Genomic DNA, 24885 nt, shown 5'->3' with positions numbered 1-24885 from the left:
TTGCTGCACCAAGCACTGAACCTCTAAAGCTCCTCCGGGTGGATGTCCCACAGGAGGGTGGAGCCATGTTGCACCAAAGGCCTGGCGCCTGGTGCCCAACCTCTCTTACTGGCCTGGATCCAGGGTGGGGTCTTGGTAACCTGGGTGAGTTGGCATGGTCCATTGTTTGTCTCTTCACAGGGGTCTTTTGAGTCGCACTCCAGCTCATCACCCAGGACTCTTGGAGGGGTTACATGGGGACTCAAACTGCTCAATGTCCCCCAGAAAAGCTGGAGGTGGCTGGTAGCTGCACCTGAAAACCAGATATGGATATAGATAAACATGAACTCTGAGCAGTGCTGGCTGTTACACAGTAATGCTGACATGACTTTGAGGGTTGCTTTATATAAATGCAGACATGATTAGGACCTGCAACAAAGGAACTCTGGCTCTTAATCAAAGTATGGATGCTGCAACCTTTGGATCATCTGGACCGTGCTGCCATCGATTGCATTCTTAAATCAAGAAATGCTTCACCATGCAAAGTAGATTATACCAGGACCTTGAATAAAGTGGTTGTGTTTTTCTGTTTGCAAAGCTCTTCCTCCACGAGTCTGATCTGCCACGTTCTGTTTTTATATGCAGCTGGCGGTTTAGCCAAATTAATCAGCCAATCAATAATCAGAATGATGCCCTAATGACTTTCATAGCAGCAACATAACTGACGGCATCTCTGTAATTCTTTTCAGAACAAGCCCTGCCTTCAGATTTCCTCAACAGTTAGCTTCGGCCGTCCAATGACCACCAGCCCCAGCGCCATCCATCAGCCCGGTAATATGGAGGAACCCCAGCAGCCAGACCAGCCAATCACCACGCAGCAGAATGGAGAAGCTGCCCAAACTGCTGTGACTTCTCAACCAACCAGCTCTGACCAACAGGCCCCACCCTCAACGACAGATGCTCCCGAGGCCCAGCAGACAGAGGACGGGAAGGGAATGGACCACCTGACAGTAATCAGCGAAAGCACAGAGACCAGTAAATACAGCCCTAAAAGTCCGCTATGATAAGTTTTCTTTTCCAGTAGCTTCACAATGACCTGCTTACCTCAGATACAGCCATGAGTTCAGCAGATCTTTATTTGGGTTAGTGACCAAAAGTGAAGCATTGAAGATACAATTGAAGGAAACAAGCTTCCTCATCAAAGATGTTGATTTAGTGGTTGATCTGTGTTCCCAGAATAAGAATGAATGAAAACAGGTTTGGCTTGATTTACATATATCACATATCAGTGTCACAAAAGTTGTTGGATAGTTGAAGATCCAGGATTTACTAGAGACATAATATAACGACAGTTAAAAACTGATCAATTTCATTTTGAAAATAAATTTGACTAAGCGTTCTCCCGTGCTGTGTCCAAATTCATAGGCCGTATCCTTTGGAGGATCCGGCCTTCGCGGTCTATGTGGGCCGGATCCTCTGAAGACCGAGAAGGCTGGAAGTGTGAGGCTGTGAAATGGAACAGTCGAGCCTTCAGATTTGCGTCACCGCTGTCTCGGTGGAGTTTAATAAACTGCCATCTGCTCCTTGATATATAAAATATAACAGGACACCGGAGTATATTCTCGACCATCTCACACTTCTGTATAATCAGTTTTCTGTTTGACGTTTATTCAGCTGTGTGAAAACTATAACTTTAATCTCAGCCGAACCGATTTACACACAAACAAATAAAACACTGAAAAAAGCCAAACTATAACAGTTTTAGGTTATCTAAGTGACTTATATATGTTTAACCTGAGTAGTGAAAGATCACGGGGGGTTTGAAAATCATGTGCGGGGAGTCCGGTGTTCTCACGGCTCTAGTGAGCCTTGACCTCCCGGTCAGCTTCGAGCTGGTGGGTAACAGACGTCTCCGAAAATGTCGGAGCGCTTTTGAAAATATGTGGTGTCTTGATAAACTGAGCAGATACTTGAAGTTTGCACAGCTACATTCTCGCCTGAAAATATGTTAAAAGTTTACTTTGTGACCCAGAAAGAATAATAAGAGTAATTTTAAAAATAAGCAGCTGCTGCCATTGTTGGAAACTGGAATTGCCTGGGCCGCGCTATGAATTCTGGGATAGGTTGGGCCACGAAGGATTAGGGATGGGTATCGAAAACCGGTTCTTGTTGAGAACCGGTTCCCACTGTTTCAATTCCTTGGAATCGTTTGCCATTTTTGCAAACGATTCCCTTATCGATTCCAGTCGCCCCGAATGACGTCACCACGTTGCGGAGCGTCATTTACCTGGCAGGAAACACGGCGCCTAAGCGGCTCAAACGCTCAAAAGTTTGATTATACTTTATGAGAACCGATGACAACAGGGCAACTTGCAAAGTAGATATTTCATTTAAGGGAGGAAACACTACGAATATGCAAAAGCATTTGCTCACAAAACACGCGATGACACGCGTTTTTAATTCCGCTCCGGACTCGTGACTCTCAACCCAGCAGCAGCGCTAACGTTTGCACGTCCTCTCCCGTTAATGCGGCAGGTAAATAATCAACTAACAGTGCATATTATGTTAGCGCAATCTGCCTTATTACAAGACCTGCCATTACTGTACATGTACATGTACATGTACTCTGTCTGTCTCTCTCATCATGGTCACCTATAGGTGACCATGATGAGAGAGACAGACAGAGTCTGGCTCAGATGCTGGCAGTTCTCGCTGCAGTCTACCGGTAGCGTCTCCTTTCAGGCCAGGATAGACGAATGTCACCGAGCAGTGTCTAAGTTTGTGGTAAAAGGCTTGAACCCATTTGCCACAGCAGATGCCCCCGATTTTTGGTAAGTGAATGTGTTTAATTGTAGGCAGGGACATTACTGGATATTCTTGTGTAATTGCCACAGAACAATTTATGTTATACTTTGTTATTGCTACAGAAGAATATTTATTTTATTATTTTACATTTACAATTTTTTTTCCTGGGGACCCTGTGACACCCCATTGAAGAGCCATAGGCTGTGGATCTCTTAAGATGTCATTGTTGGGTTTGTAAGGCCATGTTACTCCTAAATTTCTATCTTGTTCAAAGAGAAGATATAAAACAAAGTTCTAAGCTAATCGACCTTAGTGTTCTCCTTTTTAAAAAAAAAAAAAAAGAATCGATAAGAGAATCGATAAAGAATCGAATCGTTAAACAGAATCGAAAATGGAATCGGAATCGTTAAAATCTTATCAATACCCATCCCTACGAAGGATACACCCGACCCATCCTTCAAATTCAGGGAAAAGGAGGACGCGTTTGGAGGAGTCTTCGAATTTGGACTGCCTTTGTCGCGTCACTGTGACGTAATCGGCCTACAAATGCGGCCTCAGGAGGATGAAGCCTATGAATTTGGACACAGCTCCTGTGAACAAGAAAAGGAACAGTAGATAAAATCAGTAGTTAAAATGTGAGTTTTGAAATTTACGCTTAAAAGTAAAACAGTGCAGATTTGGTGCTTTATTCAAATGCAGCTGAGAACCTGGATTTAAATAAACTGAGTGTTTCAGCTGATCTGAGGCTTTCTGGGAGTTTGTTCCAGATATATGGAGCATAAAAGCTGAATGCAGCTTCTCCGTGTCTGGTTCTGACTCTGGGAACTGATAAAAAACCGGATCCAGATGACCTGAGGGATCTGGAAGGTTCATACTGGGTCAGGAGGTCACTGATGTATTTTGGTCCTAAATCATTCAGAGCTTTATAGACCAGCATCAGAAGGGGTCCCAAGATGGAACCTTGGGGAACTCCACATGTGATACTTGTCTGCTCAGATGTGAAGTTACCTATTGATACAAAGTATTTCCTGTTTTCTAAGTATGTTTTGAACCAGTTTAGTACAGTTCCTGAAAGTCCTGCCCAGTTCTCCAGTCGTTTGAGTAATATGTTGTGGTCAACTGTATCAAATGCTGCACTGAGATCCAGTAAAACTAAGACTGACATTTTTCCACTGTCTGTATTCAGACATGTGTCATTGAACACTTTGGTCAGAGCGGTTTCAGTGCTGTGGTTCTGTCTAAAACCTGACTGGAAGGCATCGTAGCAATTATTCTGTTTTAAGAAGTAACTGAGCTGTTGAGAAACTGCTTTTTCAATGATCTTACTTAAAAATGGGAGATTTGAGATCGGCCTGTAGTTGTTCATTTGTGTCTTGTCAAGATTGTCCTTTTTCAGTATAGGTTTGATTACAGCAGTTTTTAGTGGTTCTGGAAACACACCTGACATTAAGGAAAAGTTGACGATCTGTAACAGGTCTGACTCCAAAGTCTTTGAGACCTTTTTGAAAAAACTTGTTGGCAGGACATCTAAACAGCAGGAGGAGGAGTTCAGTTGACCTAAGATGTCCTCCAGGTCTTTGCTGTTAATCGGGTGAAACTGTTTCATGGTGTTTAAACAGTTTTTTGGTGGACACAGTACATATCCTGGATCTGCTGTTGATGTACCAACTGCTTGTCTAATCTTTTGGATTTTTTCTGTGAAGAATTTGGCAAAGTCATTGCAGGCCATGGTTGAATGAAGTTCAGCTGCCACTGACACAGGAGGGTTTGTTAGCCTGTCAACTGTAGAAAAATAAATAAATAAATAAATATATATATATATATATATATATATATATATATATATATATTAGGGGTGCAACGATATTCGTATTGATATTGAACCGTTCGATACAGTGCTTTCGGTTCGGTACGCATATGTATCGAACAATACAACATTTGTAATTTATTTTATCAATTTTCCGTCTGACGATGCTGTCTGTGTTGAGCGCTCAGTGAATCTCCGCCTAGGCTGCACTGTCCAGCGCAGATCCACTGAGCGCTCAACACAGACAGCATAGTCAGAAGGAAGAGCGCAGGGCAAGCTAGCGAGACAGAAGTTAAGCTCTCCTTACAACATGGACCTCCCCCACCCTCATTCAGATCTGGCGTTTGGAATTATTTTGGTTTTCATGTGACGTATGACCCTGAAGGTAAGCGAGTCATGGACTAAAGTAAAACAGTATGTTGGATGTGCCATGCAATGCTCAATTACATTGGTGGGAACTAGTGTGTTAGCGCAGTTAGCTCGTTAACGTGTTGGCCGTCTAGCCCCATGCACGGGGTGATCGGCGGTAGCTCGTTAACGGAGATTTGCCGTGTTGTGGCGTTAAGGTCATTTCAACGAGATTAACCTGAAAGCACTAGTGGGAACACAACGAATATGACTGCACATTTACGCCGACATCATCCTAGTGCAAAGACAAAAACAACAAGCATGCTACTAACTTTAGCCGAGTCATTTAGACAGCTGTTAGCACATAATTCTCCTTATGCTGCTGAGAATATAGCCCAGAAGAAGCGGATAGTATAGCTTTTATTTTGGAAAGAGACATTTCTCTGTAATAAACTCTCTTTTCCAAAGATGAGTGATTCCTCAATCAGATACAGGGCTTGCAATATCGCTAGCCTGACGTCCTGGGGCTAGCGATTTTTTCAGTCGGGCTACCAAAATCTATCTCTGCCCTGCCCGTCGGGCTATTGTAGGAAGGAAAAATATATGTCAATGCTTTTGCATTCTTTCAGAAATGTAGCTGGGTAATTATGTCATTGGCATCGGTGAGCCACTGTCAATATGTGACATATTGAAGTCGCGTTTGAATTTGCGCTTGTTTTTTTGCTTTCACTTTGCAATCGTGCGAACTGTGTATAGAGAGCGACAGCACTGATCTGTGAGTGATGATAATTTGCGCACCAATTCCTCTGACATCGTCTTGTTAATCGTTAGCTTACTATGCAAACATGACAAGTGAAATCTCTCGCAGCAAGCTTAAACATGTGAGAGGTTGATCGTGCAGAGAATCGCTGAGCTTATGTGAGTGAGTGTGTAAAAGCATTTCAGTTCTGCTGAGCCAAATAAGACAGGTCAGGGTGAAGAAGTGACAGCCAAAGAAAAGCTTACCACAAAACGGAGAAGTTATGACAAATCAGACTATAAGGCAAAAAGAAAGTGCAGCTTTATGGTTTCATGGACAAAAGAATTTCTGTGGCTGCAATATGACGAGCTATATAACCAGGGCTGCACATAAGTGGTCCGCAGGTGCGCATTCGCTGTCAAAATAAAAAACACGCACAAGGGTTAGGGTTAAATTTAAAAACTGTACTTTTGAGTTAAAATATATATTTATAATTTTAATAAATGACAAATTAAAAAGGCATGAACATTTTTTTTGTATCGAAAAAATATCGAACCGTGACACCAAAGTATCGAACCGAACCGTGAATTTTGTGTATCGTTGCACCCCTAGTATATATATATATATATATATATATATATATATATATGTATATATATATATATATATATATATATGTATATATATATATGTATATACTACATATATATATGTGTTATATATATAAATATACTACATATATATATATATATATATATATATATATATGTATATATATATATGTATATACTACATATATATATGTGTTATATATATAAATATACTATATATATATATATATATATATATATATATATATATATATATATATATATATATATATATATGTATATATATATATGTATATATATATATATATATATATATATATATATATATATATGTATATATATATATGTGTGTGTATATATATATATATATATATGTGTGTGTATATATATATATATATATATGTGTGTGTATATATATATATATATATATGTGTGTGTGTGTATATATATATATGTGTATATATATATATATATATATATATATATATGTATAAATCAGTCAGGACATGCTATATTGTATTTAGATAGAAGCTAGCGAGCTAACATCCTGCTAACTTCTAACTCCGTTAAATGTCATAAATTCCGTTTTCATGGATGCCTGGATGTTAAACTCAATTGTTAGACCTGGTAGAGCAGAACGCTGATCATTTTATTAAAGATGAAAGACTTTAGACAGTTTTTCAACTCTCAGTAATGCCATAGTGATCGTTTGATATATGGACCCGCAGCGGAGTTTAGACGTCAGACTGAACAACCGGATACACAGTTCGCACGATTGCAAAGTGAAAGCAAAAAAACAAGCGCAAATTCAAACGCGACTTCAATATGTCACATATTGACAGTGGCTCACCGATGCCAATGACATAATTACCCAGCTACATTTCTGAAAGAATGCAAAAGCATTGACATATATTTTTCCTACAATAGCCCGACGTTCAGGGAAGAGATAGATTTTGGTAGCCCGACTGAAAAAATCGCTAGCTCCGGGACGTCGGGCTAGCGATATTGCAAGCCCTGTATCTGATTGAGGAATCACTCATCTTTGGAAAAGAGAGTTTATTACAGAGAAATGTCTCTTTCCAAAATAAAAGCTATACTATCCGCTTCTTCTGGGCTATATTCTCAGCAGCATAAGGAGAATCATGTGCTAACAGCTGTCTAAATGACTCGGCTAAAGTTAGTAGCATGCTTATTGTTTTTGTCTTTGCACTAGGCGGAGTAGTCGAACACAGATTCACTGAGCGCTCAACACAGACAGCATCGTCAGAAGGAAAATTGATAAAATAAATTACAAATGTTGTATTGTTCATACATATGCGTACCGAACCGAAAGCACTGTATCGAACGGTTCAATATCGATACGAATATCGTTGCACCCCTAATATGTGTATATATATATATGTGTGTGTATATATGTAGTATATATATATATATGTATATGTAGTGTATATATATATGTATATATATGTATATGTAGTATATATATATGTATATATATGTATATGTAGTATATTATACTACATATACATATATATAATATATATATGTATATGTAGTATATATATATGTATATATATGCATATGTAGTATATTATACTACATATACATATATATATATATATATATATAGAGAGAGAGAGAGAGAGGAAGGTCTATATGTAGAGGAAGAACATTATATATATATACATATAGTATATACACTGGGTGAATGTGCAGTAGTAGCAGCAAGCAGGTGAATTCTGTACATTAATATGAATAGGCATCTGACTATTTTACAGGATAGACAATATAAGCATATTTAAAATTAAAGGAATTGAAATGTACATTGTGCCTTGGTTTAGTGTCTGGAAGAGCCCTGTCTCAGTCAATTATAGATGTTGTGAGAGGGCGGGTGTGTGTGTTTAGGGCACGGATGGCTTGGGGATAGAAGCTCCTCTTGAGTCTCTCTGTCCTTGCCCGGAAGATGCGGAACCTTCTACCAGATTGCAGAAGTTGGAACAGTTTGTTGCCAGGATGGGACGGGTCCTTCAGTATCTGCGCTGCTCTAGTCCGGCATCTCCTGGTGTAGGTGTCCTGAAGCGGGGGGAGAGCAATCCTGCAAATTCAAATTCAAATTTTTATTTGTCATGTACACAGTCATACACAGTACGATATGTAGTGAAATGCTTGGACAACTGCTCGTGACCTAAAGAAAACAAAAAAGGAAAAGGCTATGAATAAGATAGGAAATAAATATGAAAAATTAAAAAGGGTAAATTTAACTAGGAAGGAATAAAATATAAATTAAGGTTTAAAAATGAAATAACTGTACAACACAAATTAGAATGAAGGGTAAATTTAACTGGGAAGAATAAGATAAAATATATAAATTAAAGTTGAAAATAAAATAACTGTACAACAAAATACACAATATAGAACTATATAAGAATGTATGAAGAAATCTAAATATAAATAAATATATACACAATAACAGCAGCTGTACAAGTATTAACCGGAAATGAAGAATATAGTGACCAGTGTTGTGCAAAACCAAAGTCCAGAAAGTCCAGTGTGTGTGTAAGAACTGTATGTGTGGGTCAGTACTGTGTGGTGGTGTGATTGAGAGACCGTATCGCCTGCGGGAAGAAGCTCCTCCTCAGTCTCTCTGTGTTGGTCTTCAGGGAGCGGAATCGCTTTCCTGACCTCAACAGAGAGAACAGTCTGTTGTTGGGATGGCTGAGGTCCTTCACCATCTTCCTGGCCTTGGTCCAGCACCGCCTGCTGTAGATTGAGTGCAGGTCAGGGAGCTCGGAGCGGATGGTGCGCTCAGCTGACCGCACAACCCTCTGTAGAGCTCGTCTGTCCTGCATGGTGCTGTTCCCGAACCAGGTTAAGATGTTTCCCGCCAGGATGCTCTCTATGGTGCACGAGTAAAAGTTCCTGAGCACCTTGGAGGGCAGTTGGAAGTCTCTCAAGCGTCTGAGGTGGTAGAGACGCTGTCGGGCCTTTTTCACCACGGTGTTGATGTGACAGGACCATGACAGGTCCTGTGTGATGTGAACTCCGAGGTATTTGAAGCTGTCCACTCTCTCCACTGGGCACTCGTTGATGACGGGGGTCTGGTAGTTCCTCTCCTGCTTAGTGCTGAAGTCCACTATCAGCTCCTTTGTCTTACTGACGTTTAGAAGGAGGTTGTTCCTCTGGCACCAGTTCTCCAGATTCCTAATCTCCTTCAGGTAGGCCGTCTCGTTGTTATCAGAGATCAGGCCCACCACGACGGTGTCGTCAGCAAACTTGATGATGGTGGTGGAGCTGGTAGTGGCCACACAGTCATATGTGTACAAAGAGTACAGCAGGGGGCTCAGAACACACCCCTGGGGGGCTCCAGTGCTGAGAGTGGTGGAGGCTGAGACATGTCCGCCCATCCTTACTGCCTGTGGTCTGCCAGTTAGGAAGTTGGAGATCCACTGACACATAGATGAGCTGAGTCCCAGATGCTCCAGCTTGGTGGTGAGTGTGGAGGGAATTATGGTGTTAAATGCAGAGCTGTAGTCTATGAAGAGCATTTTATGAAGGCCAGCTCTGTTCTAGGATGCCCTCTGGACCCAGTGGAGGTGGTGAGTGACAGGAGAACGGCGGCTAAGCTGTCATCCCTGTTGGACAACGTCTCCCACCCCATGCAGCAGACTGTGACAGCACTGAGCAGCTCCTTCAGTGGGAGACTGCGGCACCCACGGTGTGGGACGGAGAGATTTCGCAGGTCTTTCCTCCCCACTGCTGTCAGACTCCACAACAAAGACTTTAACTGAACAAACACACACATCCACACATGTGCAATAACACTAAGTGCAATAATCTTTTCTGGCATCGTTGTATTTTTACTCAGTTGTATATAGCATTCGTATTCTATTTTTATCTTATTGTATATTTTTATTCTATTTTATTCTACTGTATATAGTATATTATTTTATTCTATTCTGTACAGCTGTGTACTGTATTTATTCTTATTGTATTCTAATTTTTGCGTCATAACTTTTGCACTGTCTATTTCCTGCTGTGACAAAACAAATTTCCCACGTGTGGGACTAATAAAGGTTATCTTATCTTATCTTATCTTATCTTAACATAATTCCCCCTTCTAGTGTCCAAGTGAGTGAGTGATGTGTGGAGGAGATGAGAGATGGCATCGTCTGTGGAACGATTTGGATGGTAAGCGAACTGTAGTGGGTCCAGTGTGTAGAGCAGAGCAGTGGCGAGAGGACACATCCCTGAGGTGCTCCTGTGTTGATGGTGATGCTGTTGGAGAAGCACCTGCCCACCCTCACCACCTGAGTTCTGCCAGTGAGGAAGTCCAACACCCATGCACACAGACGGCTGTTAAGTCCCAGATCCCTGAGCTTTGTGAACAGTCTGCAGGGCACTATTGTGTTAAACGCTGAACTGTAATCAACAAACAGCATTCGCACATAGTTACCCTGTTTCTTGTCCACGTGGCTGAGAGTGGTGTGTAGGACGTGGGCGATGGCATCCTCTGTGGATCTGTTGGATCTGTAGGCGAACTGCAGCGGATCTGTGGTGTCTGGGATGGAGGAGGAGATGATGTTCTTCAGCAGCCTCTCAAACACCTTCATTACTACCGAGGTCAGTGCAACTGGCCGGTAATCGTTCAGGGATGAGGGTTTGCTGTTCTTGGGCACAGGGATGATGGTGGATCTTTTGAAGCATGTGGGGACCACAGACTTCGCCAGGGACTCGTTGAAGATGTAAGTGAACACACCTGCTAGCTGGTCAGCACAGCAGCGCAGCAGACGGCCGGTGATGCCGTCTGGCCCCGCTGCTTTCCTTGTGTTCACTCTCCTCAGTGCCGCTCGGACGTCATGCTCCGCGATGCTGGTCACCGGTCTCTCGCTGATGACGTCACTGTCCTCGGTAGTCAGGCGGTAGATAGCATTAGCCGCCTGGCTAACCTCGAAACGGGCGTAGAACTGATTCAGCTCGTTGGTGAATGCAGAGTCAGCGTTGATCAGCGCAGTGTCCCTGGCTGTGTGGAGTTTCTCCATGGAGACTTTTTCCTTCCAGAGGTAACCTTCACCTTAATGGGAGCAATAGTGTCCATTACATTTAACATGTTAGCATTGAAGCTATTGACGAGCTCATTGACTGAACCTTTGGGCAGGTCAGGTGTTAATGGGAAGACCTGGTTAAAGATCTCACTACTGTGTTCAGTTATACACCGTTTTGTGATCACTGTTGTTGATATATTTGTGTGGGCTGAGATTTTACTTTCAAAGAAAACACAGTAATGATCAGACACGCCCACATCAGACACAGTAACCTTTGAAATGCTCAGGCCTTTGGAGATCAGTAGGTCAAGAGTGTGTCCTCTATTATGTGTGGCCTCTGTTACATGCTGAGTCAGCCCAAAGTTGCCCAGAGTGTTACTCAGGTCTTTAGTCCCTTTGTTCTGAGGGTTGTCCACATGGATGTTAAAATCCCCAACAATGATTACACAGTCAAAATCAACACAGATCACAGACAGCAGTTCACTGAGGTCATTAAAAAAGTCTGTGCAGTATTTGGGAGGCCTGTAAACATTAAGAAACACAACTTTGGATGGGGCCTTCAGCTGTAAAGCCACATATTCAAAAGACTGAAAACTTCCAGGAGATAGCTGCTTACATTGAAATGATTCATTAAATAAGACAGCAACCCCTCCTCCTCTCCTGCTCACCCTGACCTCACTGATAAAACTGTAGTTAGGAGGGGTCGTCTCGATGAGAACAGCTCCACTGTTACTTTGGTCCAACCAAGTTTCAGTTAAAAACATAAAATCAAGGCTGTGCTCAGTGATTAAATCATTAATTAAAAATGTTTTCCCAGCTAAAGATCTAACGTTTAATAAAGCCAACTTAAGTGTTTTAGAGGTATTACTTGTCCTCTCGTGTTTGGGAGCAGTCTGTGGCACACGAGGTATGTTTACTATGTTTAAAGATCTTTTAGAGTGCAGCCCTCTGTGTTTTGACCAGGCCACATGTCTCCTGTCACCTAAAAGTACAGAAATTTTAAAACCTTCTAGTAAACAGGGTCCCAGCTTCTCCTGGGAAAAGTCACCACTGCCATAATCCTCACAGCCCGGACCCTCCACACATCACACATCAGACTGCGGAGACAGGGCATGAAGAGGAACTAAGGGGGGCGAGGCTGGGCAATGTGACTTCGATTGCTCTGTTGAGGGTGGGGCTCGATGGCGAACCTTTGGCCGCTCTGGTGGGGGGTTTATGGGGGACAAAAAGGGATTGGGACGGGGGGTAGATCTGAGCCCAGCATTGACCCGCTCCATCATCTCCTCAGTGAATTTCAGGTGTGGGGAGGAGGGAGAAAGGGAGGGGGAGGAGGGTGATGGCCTGTCAGGGGTTTGGGGGACTGGGGAAGGTCGTGGTCCCTTGTCCTGGTCGTTGGTGTTGTTGAGAGAGTTGGAGGCAAATAGGGACCCCTCTTCTTGCCTCAGATGTCTCTCCTTTCTGAGGCTCTTCCCGGGTGGGGGCAAATGGAGCTCCTCCTCAAGGTTTCTGCTGGGCTTTGTCTGTTCTTGGAGTACTGTTTGTTCCTCTTTATGAGATAACTCCTCGTTTATCTCAGCCTTGGCACCAAGCACGGATGGATGACGTATGAAATAAAACAAGTTGGAGGTGAACAGTTTCACCCCTGACTTGTTAAAATTAAATCCATTTGCTTTAAACAGATGCCTGCGTTCCCAAAAAATATTAAAGTTGTCGATAAAGTGCACTGAGTGGTCAGCACATGCTGATATAAGCCATTTATTCAGTGTAAACAACCTGCTGAATCTCTCGTCTCCTCCTCTGACCGGCGGTACAGGTCCACTGATGAATACAGCTGCATTCAGAGAGTTTACAGTATTTAATATTCCAGTAAAGTCCAGTTTCAGAACCTCCGACTGTTGTTTGGACACATCGTTTGACCCTGTATGCAGAACAATGTTTGTCACAGTTGGATATTCATCTGCAATTTGAAGAATTCTCTCCTTCAGGTTGTTGACCATATCCTTAGGAAAGCAGAGGACTTTAGTGTTCTTACCGCACATCCTTTGTACATCCTTTACGGCAGAGTCACCCACAATCAGAGTTTCAGGCCTAGCCTTTAGATTTCCCTGTGGTCTTTCACTTTTCAACAGATTTTCAGACCTTACTTCGCTGCTTTTAGATGGATGGTTGTCCGATATAGATCCAGGGTCCTTTGATAGTGGAGCAAATCTGTTCTGCAGTTTCACATTCAGTTGTTTTGGAGGTTTGTTGTTAACCTTCCTGTTCACGGTTGTCCAGTCCTGTTTCCTCCCGTATACAGGGGTAGAAGAGCTTCTCTGTCTCGTAGGAAGTGAAGGCCAGTCGGTTTCAGAGATTTCAGCTCGCTGTGCCCTGCCTGTGATACGTCCTCCTCCTTCCAGGAGACATGATTTATGTCTTGGTTTTGCACCAAGACAGTCCAAGGGGGGATTATCGCTTGAGGATTTATAATAGTGCACAAAGTCTACTTTCTTGGTCATGTTATCTGTGCTCCTTAGCTGTGTACTAGCTTGCTCATCGCCATTGTTTTGATGGCAAGGTTGTTTCATTTCCACACAGTCCATTTACCTCCACGTTTACTTCTAAGCGATGAATTTGTCTGCAATCTTCTGCAGGAGGCTGTGGTAGTCATCTGTGGAGAGGGAAGGCATCTTGTTGCTAGTTAGCCTAGCGGTTAGCACCTTTCCAGGCTATTGAGGCTGTTCGGTGCCCAGACGCTGTAATCAGGCTTCAGCTGTGTGTAGGCCACAGACACACGGAGCGCTGAGGATAAGGTAACTATAAAAATTCTGGCCATGATGGGAAATGGCCTACTGTCCTGACTGGCTTTGTTATGTTGGTACAGCCTGCACCGTGTCAGCAGGATTACCGGTCCAGTCGCAGCGGGGCATCGCTTTAGGTCGGGAAAGAAAATATTGAAAGGTGTTTTTGGCAGATCGTTGTTTTAATCACAATCATTTCCTGTGAGAATATCCAAAAACAACATGCTAGTTCATCTCATGGAGCTTCCTGACTTCCCCACCCTGACATCTATTTTTAGGTGTTTTATTTTTATTAACACAGTGAAGCTGTTCAGCACCTACAAGGTTTCCTCTTGAGGAACATACTTTCAGGGAAGCTTAACACAGTCAACAAAAGCTAAAACCCCCGGCAGAGATGATGGTTGCTTATCAGTTGTTTTTCAGTTCCTTCTGACAGCTTTTTGTTTTCTAGGTAATGGCATCGCGCCTGTCATGGCTGACTCGTCACCCATAGCGCCCTCTGTGTCGCCCAAGCTGCATGCAAAGCCAGCTGGCCATGCTAATGGCCGGCCCCGCTTGGGCAGCCGGTCTGGCTCGCTAGCGATGGGCTCCCCCAGGCCCTCGCTCACCCGCCAGCCCAGCGCCATCACAGAGGCCGCTGTGGATGGGTCCAAGCCGAGGGACTACCTGATCCTCGCCATCTTATCCTGCTTCTGCCCAATGTGGCCCATCAACATCGTGGCCCTCACCTTCTCTGTGATGGTACGACTTCTGACAACAGTGTCATTTAAACCTCTCAGTTAACAGCAGCTCAGACAAATTTATAAGTCACAACCAAAAACTTTTTAATCTTTAAGGACAACAGAGCTGACAACTCCAAAAACAAAAGAATCTATTTTACATGTTAGTAACCAAGACAAAAGAGCTGAAATTGGTTTTTCCAAGAAGAACTCGGGCTGTAGAAAGAACCAGCGAATGATAAATGAGGAATATATTTTAGCTGAGAGCCTGGAAAGTTCTTTGGTGATGTCCCACAATAGAAATATGGAGCTGCAGGCAGAAACACATTTATATAACATTTAAATTGTCAGTATCAAGTCGTCTGCTGTCTAATCTGCTGATTTTTTTCTTCTTCTTTTTATCTGTAACTATAATGTTGTCTTGTTGTCCCAACCCAATCATATCATTATTTTACGATGTTGAGTGACCGTTTATTGGTTGTTTTCTTTGCTCTCTGCTTCCCTTCAGTCCCGAAACAGTTTGCAGCAAGGCAACGTTGACGGTGCTCGCCGTTTGGGCCGTAATGCCATGGTGCTGTCTGTTGTCTCCATTTTAGGAGGGATTGCCATCATCACAGCGGCCATCGTCCTGAACTGGGGATGTAAGTCTCACGATTCAGTCATTTTCTCCGCAAAAGCGACCTAAAGTTGACTCTACAAGTTTTTCTTGAATGTTCAGGATCATTAAAAATGTAAAACCAGCTTAAATCTGTGTGAATTTAATCTTTATCTCTCTCCAGTGATATTAAAATCTTGATTCAAACCAACCGGCACGGCGAGACTGACTTCATGACAACATCGAACCCGACACGACACCATTTCCTCCCGTTCCTGAAGCACTATCGTTGTCGAGCGCCTGCACCAGATGTAAAACGAATAAAAACCCGTTTCTGTTCTTTGCTGTTGTTTCTTGCTGCACGACAAGCATGGTCTGCCTGACGCTCTACCTCTGACACGACCGACAAACCTAATCCTGACGCCTGACACCTGATCTGGAGAAAAGGATGGATCACCAGATGCTCATTTCATTCTGTGGCAGCAGCTTATCTCCTCCTCAGACGCCACAATTACAAGAGGAAATGGACATCCTGGGAAATGGGATTATTCAGATTCCTAATGGTCCGTAATGGTGCGAACTGGGGGACCTGGTTTGTTGGGTTTGATGCCAAAAATTTAGAAACGCAGTCTCAGCTGGACTGAAACGGGGAGAAGCTGCTGCAGTGATAGTTTAACTCAAACTGAGGAGGAACTCTGAAAGTCTTTGAACTGTGACGGCAGGAGAGAGAGGGATCTTTGTTTCAGCACAGAGATGGACTTCCTCTGTTTCACTGTCTTTGTGAAAAAACCGGAGGCATGATTCTGATGTTTACTCTGCATATTCATGATAAATGTCCCCGGAGCTGCTAAACATTCATCATGTTCCATGCAAGGTTTTCAGAGACCGTGAACTGACCACAGGCGCTCAGACTGCTGGCTGTTAGCCGTGCTCGTCTCACTGTAAGCGATTCTGAGTTAGTAATTAATGAATTATTCTCCCTGACCACAGCCTTTGGCTCTAAGTGGACGTAAAGTGATGGAACGTTTCACATTATTCCTGATGTTCTCCAGGACTTCTATTAATTTGGGTGGTTGAGGTTACTTTTGGACTCCCTCTAAGTGCTCACAACATGTGAGATGGATCAATTCTTCTTTTCTCTCCGGCCTTTCAGTGTCAGTCTTTTACTTTAGTCTAGCATTCACAGCTGCTGCCCGCTTCCCTTTCTGTTAAGTGTTTTACTGCAGATACAAGAAGAACTTCCTCAACAACTTCCTGTATGAAGTTCTTTCTCAGTCTTCACTCAATAGCCTAAAATCATAATTCGGAAATATCTTTGTTTGCCAGTGTAACCCTCATGTTGGTAACAACCTTGGAAGGAGTTTGTTCATAGTTTTAGGAAGTGTTGGATCAGGTACTCACTCTTTGCTGTGACAGTGGATGAACATAGTTCTTACAGCTACACAAGAACTGTGACAGCCGTGATCTTTGAATGGTGCAAGGTTATAAGCTAGGCTTGTTTAGCATATGTCTGAATTGCAGTGCTAACCTTAAACTTAGGTAGTTCGACCTGGTGGCTGTTAACCCTCTGAGTTCTATCTTTAAATCTAACGCTATCAGAATATGTAATATTCTTTTAAATTATTCTCTTTTAAACTATTCTCCTGGCAGGGGACGATAACCTTTCAAAACTATTTACATTTCTTCTCAAAAAGTCCTTTTGGCTTTTCTGAAAAACACGGAGTTAGGGTTAGTGATGTGTGATACCACTGATTTCATTTCCGATCCGAGACTAAGTAATATTCAGGGTGGTATCGACGATACTGAGCCAATACTTTGTACAAAAACTTATTTTATTTATTGTATCTCAAATTATAGCGTCATAATGATTACAGGACATCAGATTACTTGTTCTTATCACTTAATAATGCAGAGTTCATCATATAGAAATAAAAAAACTGAAGTTGTGCTATTTGAACACCTGCCTGCCTGCAGCACTAAAGGACTCCGTGAGAGACGTCTGTCTCGCCCTAGCAGCACCTGTCCCTGTCCTCCTCTTCAGTTCGCCTCAACATACACTCCTCATATCCTGTGCTCTGATTTACTCTGAGGTGTTTGACAAGGTTAGTGATGTCGCCAACCAGAAAACCTCACGCCTCGCAAAAATCTAAATTCTAAAGATATGAATATATAAAACGTCACATGACAGCTAACATCTTCATGTTATCACTAATGTAACAGTTTAGCACGTGAGCCTTGGCTAGAACAAATTCCACCTGCAGCACTGAGCTTAAATGGGTTGCAAGAAAAAAATTGCTTGTTGCTAATGTTGCAGTTTTATCCAATAACCAGACAAAGCGAATCTCCAGTTTAAGCCATAATCGGTAACCCTAACTAGTGTGCGGATCGATCCTGAAATATCGATTCCTCCGATACCAATCATTTATGTTCTAGAATAAATTCTCACATCAAAATATCGATATTTTAGTCATTTAGGGTAAATTTGTAGTTTATCATTAACAGGAACACAGTGGAAAGAAACTATAACATTCGGATTGTCTACATTCAAAGGATCTACTTCCTCTTCCGCCTTTCATAGTCATGGGCGAAATACAGCTGTATAAATGTCTCACAGCCCCTTGGCGTGCGCACTCACGACAATGGCTGAGCGTAATTGGAGTCGTGTGCGGACGTATTTTACCTCCACAAACAGCTGAGACATGGTTTTCGATACATGTGGCAAAAAAAGTGAGGTGTTGTGGCCATACTTGCCAACCTTGAGACCTCAGAATTAGGGAGACAATTCAAAAGGGCACATTTTACAGTGTTTATTTATCGGATGAAATACGTTAAATGTCACCGTTATTATTGGCCGGCCCGGAAACAGCGGAGGTGTCCAAATTCAGAGGCTGCTTCCACCTGAGGACCCGGCCTTCGCGGTCTAAAGAAAGCCGGGTAGTACGTCATGCGCTTCCTCGGTGGAGTGAAATGCTGCCGTCTGCTCCTTGCTATCTAAAATATAACCGGACACTGACGTAAACTCTCAACCGTCTCACACTTTCTTTAATTAGTTTTATTCAGCTGTGTGAAAACCCGGAGGAACCCTCCCGTCGATTAATAAAGTTACATTTAATCTAATCTAATAACTTTAATCTCAGCCAAACCGATTTACTCACGAACAAATAAAACACTGAAAAGTAATATTAAAACTAAGTCCCTGCCGCCATTGTTGGAAACTGGAATTGGCTGGTTCTCACCATTTAAATCTATTTACTGAACTATTCGGTTTTCTGCATCAAATAAGAAGGTACACACATTATTTGTGCCAGTCCAACAAACTGGTTTCTGTCCACTATGCCCGCCCGCTTTCTCTCACGAGCGTCACCTCCCCCTCTCCCTAAACAACCCAATGCCACGTTGCCATATCATCTTTTGTTTGGTTGACATGGCACAATTTAACACCAATAGGGAAGGGAAGGGGTGTTTTTTCTTTTTCCTCTCGCTGTAAACACCACTGTTTTGTTCAGAAAAAAACATTGCATGCATTTTTGATCATAACTCTGGTTTTACATGGCCTATCCACACAATTTAAAAACTGGTATATAGTTTGAAGTCCGCCCTTTCGACCCAAGTTAAACTGAAGACTCTGGGTTGTTGCATCTTGTAGCTATGTCGTCTTAAATTGGTCATGTGATTTTGACGCGTCGGCGCGTCCGTCAACCCCAGAGGGTTAAAAGGACCTGTTGTCTTAGAACTGATAGCAAAGTTGCTAATAAAGAACTGAACGGATGAGCGTTTTACATGTTCAGGATAAGGCGTTCACTAACAAGGGCCTAAAGGAGACTACACAGGTTCACGTACATGTGACGCAGGAGCTTAAAGGTGGTGAAGTCATGTGTGTTTTACTTATTTTAATTGCAGTTATTCAACAGGAGTCATCAATGTAATTCGTTTGTAAGTCAGTCTGAGATATCTATAAGATCTATAAGGTGTCTCCTTCTTTCTTACAAGCCTTTCATTTTCCAAGTTAAACTATGCTAATGCTAATGCTAATGCCCAAATCTGATTAGTGTGCAGCTGTGAAACAGCTTTGGCATTATCAATCCATCCAACATTTACAGATGTTTGTGATGGAGTTTACAGTTTACAGTTTACCTGATGATTCATCAAATCCACTGTACACGAAGCCAGGAGGGACTGTCTGCAGCCAGACACTGTTTAGGAAACCTGAAATCATGATTTTTATTGCTGTTGAAATGCGATTCTGGGCCACACACTCATTTTTAGTTGTCAGGTGTAGCTGTGGTTATGACATGACCCCATTTAGAGCACACTGGCTGTTTAACTGCTTGAGTTTTACACAGAAAACCTCTCAAAACGTTCATTTTGTCCTCGTCCAGTCGCCGTTCTCTCAGCTTGCCGAGCCTCAGCGTGACGCTGTGCCAAATACCAGAGAGTGCACGTCAATCAGCACAGGACTGCTTTCTCTTTTAGCCTCTCTGTGTGGAAATGTGTGCGTGCTAACAGAAATTTTGGGGGTTCTTTGAGGATATAAGCTGTTGTTGTGGAACTAAATCAGCCCTTCATCTCCTATAACCTGTGCATGCTTGGAGTATTTATTACTGAATGCTTTTATACAGACTGTAGCCTCAGTTAGCAGGCGAGCTAACTGAGTAGCACTATGTAAATAAACAGTATGGGATGTTAATTGGAAGGTAACCCATCAGCCGGTCTAGGTTTGTCACTGAGATGTAACTGCAGTCACCTCAGTGCCAAAAACGCACTGCAGGTCTTTAAGGAGATCAGGTGACACGTTTGGACTGAGAGCCAATCAGAGTGTACAGGTAAGGTCAGGTGAGGTCAGGCTCAGAGGTGGGGGAGGAAAGGAGGGTCTTGTAGTGCTGCATTCATGTCATATTTCACAAATGTTATTAGTCACATCATCGACTGTGTCACTGCAGAGGTGGTCGTTTAAGGCTTAGATGTACGTTTGTCGACAGCGTCACAACATTTGTTAAATATAGAACTTTATTTAGCGCAGGTTTCATTGTCTGTATTTTCACACAAAAAATCAGAAACGTGTCGTAAACCAACACAAATACTTCCAGTATGACATGAATGCAGCACGAGGTCCCGTCCATCCCATTCGCACCTTCACTCCGCCCACTCTGTATGTAGCATGCCTGTTTACTAATCACATTATGCAAAAAAATAAATTGTAAACTAAAAAGGAAAAAAAAGGCCTGGCTCGTTATCAGTACGAATGCTAGCTTTGCTGATTCCCGCTGTGGTGGTGTACTCTTACACGGTTTCATACAGACTTTGCTTGCGCTACCTCTCAAAGCTGCCTACCCTGTTTTATTAACCAACCGCACATCACACGGTGTCACCGATTTCTAAGTGACTGTTAAATCTTTGTGCTTCTGTTCCTGTGAGAGTTTCACTGCAGCCATTGTAATTACGATATCTACATGCAGGGTTTTGATTGTGAACATATTTCCACAAATCTATAAGTTTCTTCATTTGTCCAGCAGCACAACTCGTGTAAATAGAAAAATCTCTACAACACACATTTAAACAGGAAACTGTGTTATAAGAATCAAGCTGTCTTACACTGAGAAATGAAAAGCTCTGAGGAAGATTTTGGTAACCAGCATTTATCATCTTTAAAGAAACAATTAGTAAAATAGTCTTGTTTTCTAATTTAGAAAATATTTTTTTAAGAAGATGCCATACTAGCTGTTTTAGGTTCATCTTTTTGAAATCTTTCTTATGCCTCCTCCGGCTAAAACCCACTGTCTTCTGATTGGCCAGATTCTGGAAGCCTGCTGAGGGTCAGCAGCAAGCTACACTCGCCTTACTTTGGGGTGTTTTTTGGCTGTGCCCAGCACGATGTCATAATATAATAAATGTAAAAGTTTTCGGATAATATTTGATGACATGAATGACCCCAAAGTTCAAACTCTGAAAACAATCCAGTAAAAGATGATCTCAGAACATCTGAAACGTGCCTTAAATTCTGCGCTTTTAGTTGTAATCCCATGATATCGTAACATAAATAAATTTAAATAAAAGTCAACACAATGTTGAAAACATCCATAAGCATATGTTTGACTTGTTTTTGGAAAACTTGGCCATGATTAATATGAACTTCTAATTCCTTAACATTATAAATTTACAGAAAATGAGTCTGCAGTGAGTAGATAGCTAGGTTCTTCAGTCGGGAAGCTAACATTTTATTTGACAATGCAAAGTGTGGGAGGCTGGCATGCTAGCTAACAAATCTAGATACTAAAGAATGCTTGAAAATATATAAATTTGCTTTTCATTTAGAAAATTTGCGATTTGTTTGAAATTTACTTAAATAAATGTTTCTAAAATACTTTTGGATTTGCTTAGCTTAGCACAAAAGCTTTGCATGCTTTAAATGAAACCACAATGATGTTTAATATGATCAAGTGACTCTGTGACACTATATACTGACAGAAAATAACTCTTACTATGAACAGACAGAGAATTGTTCTTCAGTGGGGTTTTTAGGCACAATGTTTAATTAAATACAAGGAAGCTAACATTCGCATTGCTAGCTAAATAGTTAATCCTGACACGAAACTATAATGTGTGAAAATATTTAAATCGAACTGCTTCGTGGTGACGGTGTCTGGTTCTTCATAGAGAAATTATCTGAATTGTTTTAAATAAAATGATGCAGAATATGATTAGCTTAGCACAAAATCTAAAAATCAGTAGCAGCAGTTAGCTAAAAATCTGCTTTCCAACAAGAAAAAGTAAAAAAATTACATTTGCATGTTTACCACTTAAATTTTATTAGTGCTCATGTTTTTAAACAATCGTATTCAAAGCAAATAGAATCACATTTAATACGGTTATGCTAATTTTGAACCAGTACCAGTGTGGCTGTACTGTATGTTCTGTTATGTTTAGCTAATTATTTCTATGCCATAATTTACTCATCAGTGGTCATGAAATTAGGTTACATTTTTTCCAAAATACCTAAAAGACTTTTGTCATTTTGTCATTTAAATACTGAAAAGTTTCTCAAGAGCTTCTCATTTTGAACACACGCCTGTACATGCTGTATAGAAGCTGCAGTTAGTGACGGTCCGTTCATTTGATGCCTACTTTAACTCTTTATGTTACACCAGTTTTAATTTTCATTTCTTTTGTAAATGCTCTTTGAACACCTGATAACCTGATCTTTGTATTTTTATATTTCTAGTCTCATCCTCTGAATCTCTTTTGTATTTACATGGTAATCTACTGTTTGTATCGCTCAGTATGACCTGCTTCTTGCTTTTTCTTTTTAAGACAAAGGAGAAACTGCAAGGCGGGGGATGGTGTAAGCATGAGTATACCAACTTCATTATGTCCTCTTATTATTGATTGCTGTGTCCTGACACCGGACTCTCGTTGTGCCTGTGCATGCCTTAAATTGATTGCTTTATGGAGCATAATGAATGAGTATGGTTGTACACAAAACATTTATCAAAGACACCGTTGATCTTGACTTCTGATGTTGAATATTTGATTATGTTTGAAGGCAATAAAGCCCATGTTAAATTACGACCTCCTCCTCGTCTGCAGGCTCATGAATCTGCCGAGAGCAGCGGCACAGAAACGCTTTTGCTGGCGGCTTGAACCAAAATAAAAATCCCGCTCGCTGGCTCTCTCGCTACACGCCGGTCGTCTCTGGGGACTGAATGTTGTTATCGCTCGCTGGGTCGTAAAGTTTGATACGGGAAGCTCATTGAAAGTGTGACTCGCTCTCTGAGTAACCACGGCTTGCCAGTGCACGCCATCGTTTCTGTTGACGTCAATGCGAGACCTTCGTAGGCTGGAGGAACACGCACATTTACATCTGCCGCACATGTTTTTTGTCTGTGCAGAATTCAAGTATCAAACTTTACAAACTTTCATGTGATTCCAACATGATATTGAGTCCTGAATCCCCCGAGTCAGTGCCCAGAAACTTTATGCCAATATAATGTGATGGCGGATATTATCTGTGTGTCTCCATGTTTATATTTAAGGATGTTTTTTAAATGATAATTTCGTCTTAAATCAAAATGCAGTCCATGTTAACATCACAATCAAACAACCAACATGAAAAGAGACGCATGCTTTGTGTATATACTATGGGCATCATGGTGCTGATCCAGAATCCTTACATTATTATTTATTACTAGAGCTACAATAATAAACCAAAGAGGAGGGGGAAGTAATAAATATGAAATAATGTCATTATGATGATTGCATTTGTTTCACTATCCACTCTGTGCAGGGCAAAGCTTATTACATGTTTAAACTGTAGAGATACAATCATTTTACAATCAGGAGGAAGAACTGTTAGAAACACCGGTGTCACCTGATGCTAAGAAAATTACCTAGGAATTTAGTTGTTTTCTATTAATGAGCAAATCCCACGAGCACATGAAAAACAATAACAATAAAGATGTGCTAAATCTCTGGAGGGAGATTGTCGTTTTGCCCACACCGGCGGATGTGCAAAGACTCACTTGACTCTCTCGGGGAGCCTCGCTCCGATAAGATGGTCTCACCCCGAGGGGAGAGTTTGTAAGTATAACTTAGGCTTTTCTTTTTTGGACTAAATAAAACAAATGGAAGACTTCCAGTGGGACACAGCCTCCAGATCCTCCCATCCTCACTGCCCCGTGTTGTTACGAAAGCACCAGTTTTTTCATAGTTTATCCTCTCTTGCTTCAGTTGCTCCCAGACCTTGATCTCATGTTTTATCCGGTCATTCTTTCAGGTTTGGGGGTGTTTTTCCATCTGTTGCATGGCTCAGTTTGGGCTTCAGGTTGTTTCATGGGAGTCGGGAGTTCCACGTGTTTATTCTTCTGCTTGTTTTAGACCTTTTTCTTCAGTGTTAGTAATGTGTCGGTCGCGAACGAAAAGATTCGGCTTTTTTTAGTGAGCCGAACCGAAAGAGCCGGTTCTCTAAAAAGAGCTGGAAATCCCATCACTATTCAGTGTAAGCAGCCACACTGTTACAGCATCTTAATACAAACATGAATGTATTTTTGGAAACTCTGAAAAAAGTTAAAGTACTTCTTTGGCACAGAAACACTCCACATTGGTGTTTTACTGTACATGAATGCCTGCGACCGCCGCGACATTGTCGGAGAGGAGTAAACTTCCAGAACCTGCGGACGCTTCAACGGGCTCCTATTTCCACTACTAAGCCTTCGACTTCACTAAGGATCAGCCTTGCTAATGTCCGCTCGTTAGCTAATAAAACCTTTATTTTAAAGGACTTTTTTACTTACCGCGATTTGGATCTCATGCTCCTAACGGAAACTTGGCTGAGGTGAGCTCAGTTGTTTTACTGAACTTCTACCTTCTGACTGTTATTTAAATCTGCCGAGTATGGGCAAACGCGGGGGCGGAGTTCCGGCTGTCCTCAGGAAGAGACTAACATATAAACAACTTTCAACAGACT

General features: G+C 41.8%; 1 protein-coding gene across 4 annotated transcripts in view; it reads left to right on the top strand.

Moving 5' to 3' along the window:
• LOC309704149 (uncharacterized protein) overlaps nt 1-22988 on the top strand; it is a 34155-nt gene extending 11167 nt beyond the window's left edge. For all 4 annotated transcript variants that reach the window (XM_082529152.1, XM_082529151.1, XM_082529149.1 and 1 more), the window contains 4 exons: nt 729-1014; nt 14563-14852; nt 15339-15471; nt 15610-22988. In XM_082529152.1, the coding sequence (XP_082385278.1) occupies nt 777-1014; nt 14563-14852; nt 15339-15471; nt 15610-15626 (678 nt within the window). In that variant the 5' untranslated portion in view covers nt 729-776 and the 3' untranslated portion in view covers nt 15627-22988. The remainder of the gene's footprint in view (nt 1-728; nt 1015-14562; nt 14853-15338; nt 15472-15609) is intronic.
• Nucleotides 22989-24885: the final 1897 nt, after the last annotated feature.

The sequence above is a fragment of the Aulonocara stuartgranti genome, assembly GCF_965226115.1.
Source record: "Aulonocara stuartgranti genome assembly, chromosome: 4".
NCBI lineage: Eukaryota > Metazoa > Chordata > Actinopteri > Cichliformes > Cichlidae > Aulonocara > Aulonocara stuartgranti.
Note: the sequence above shows the minus strand (reverse complement) of the source record. Positions and strands in the feature narration are given on the sequence as shown.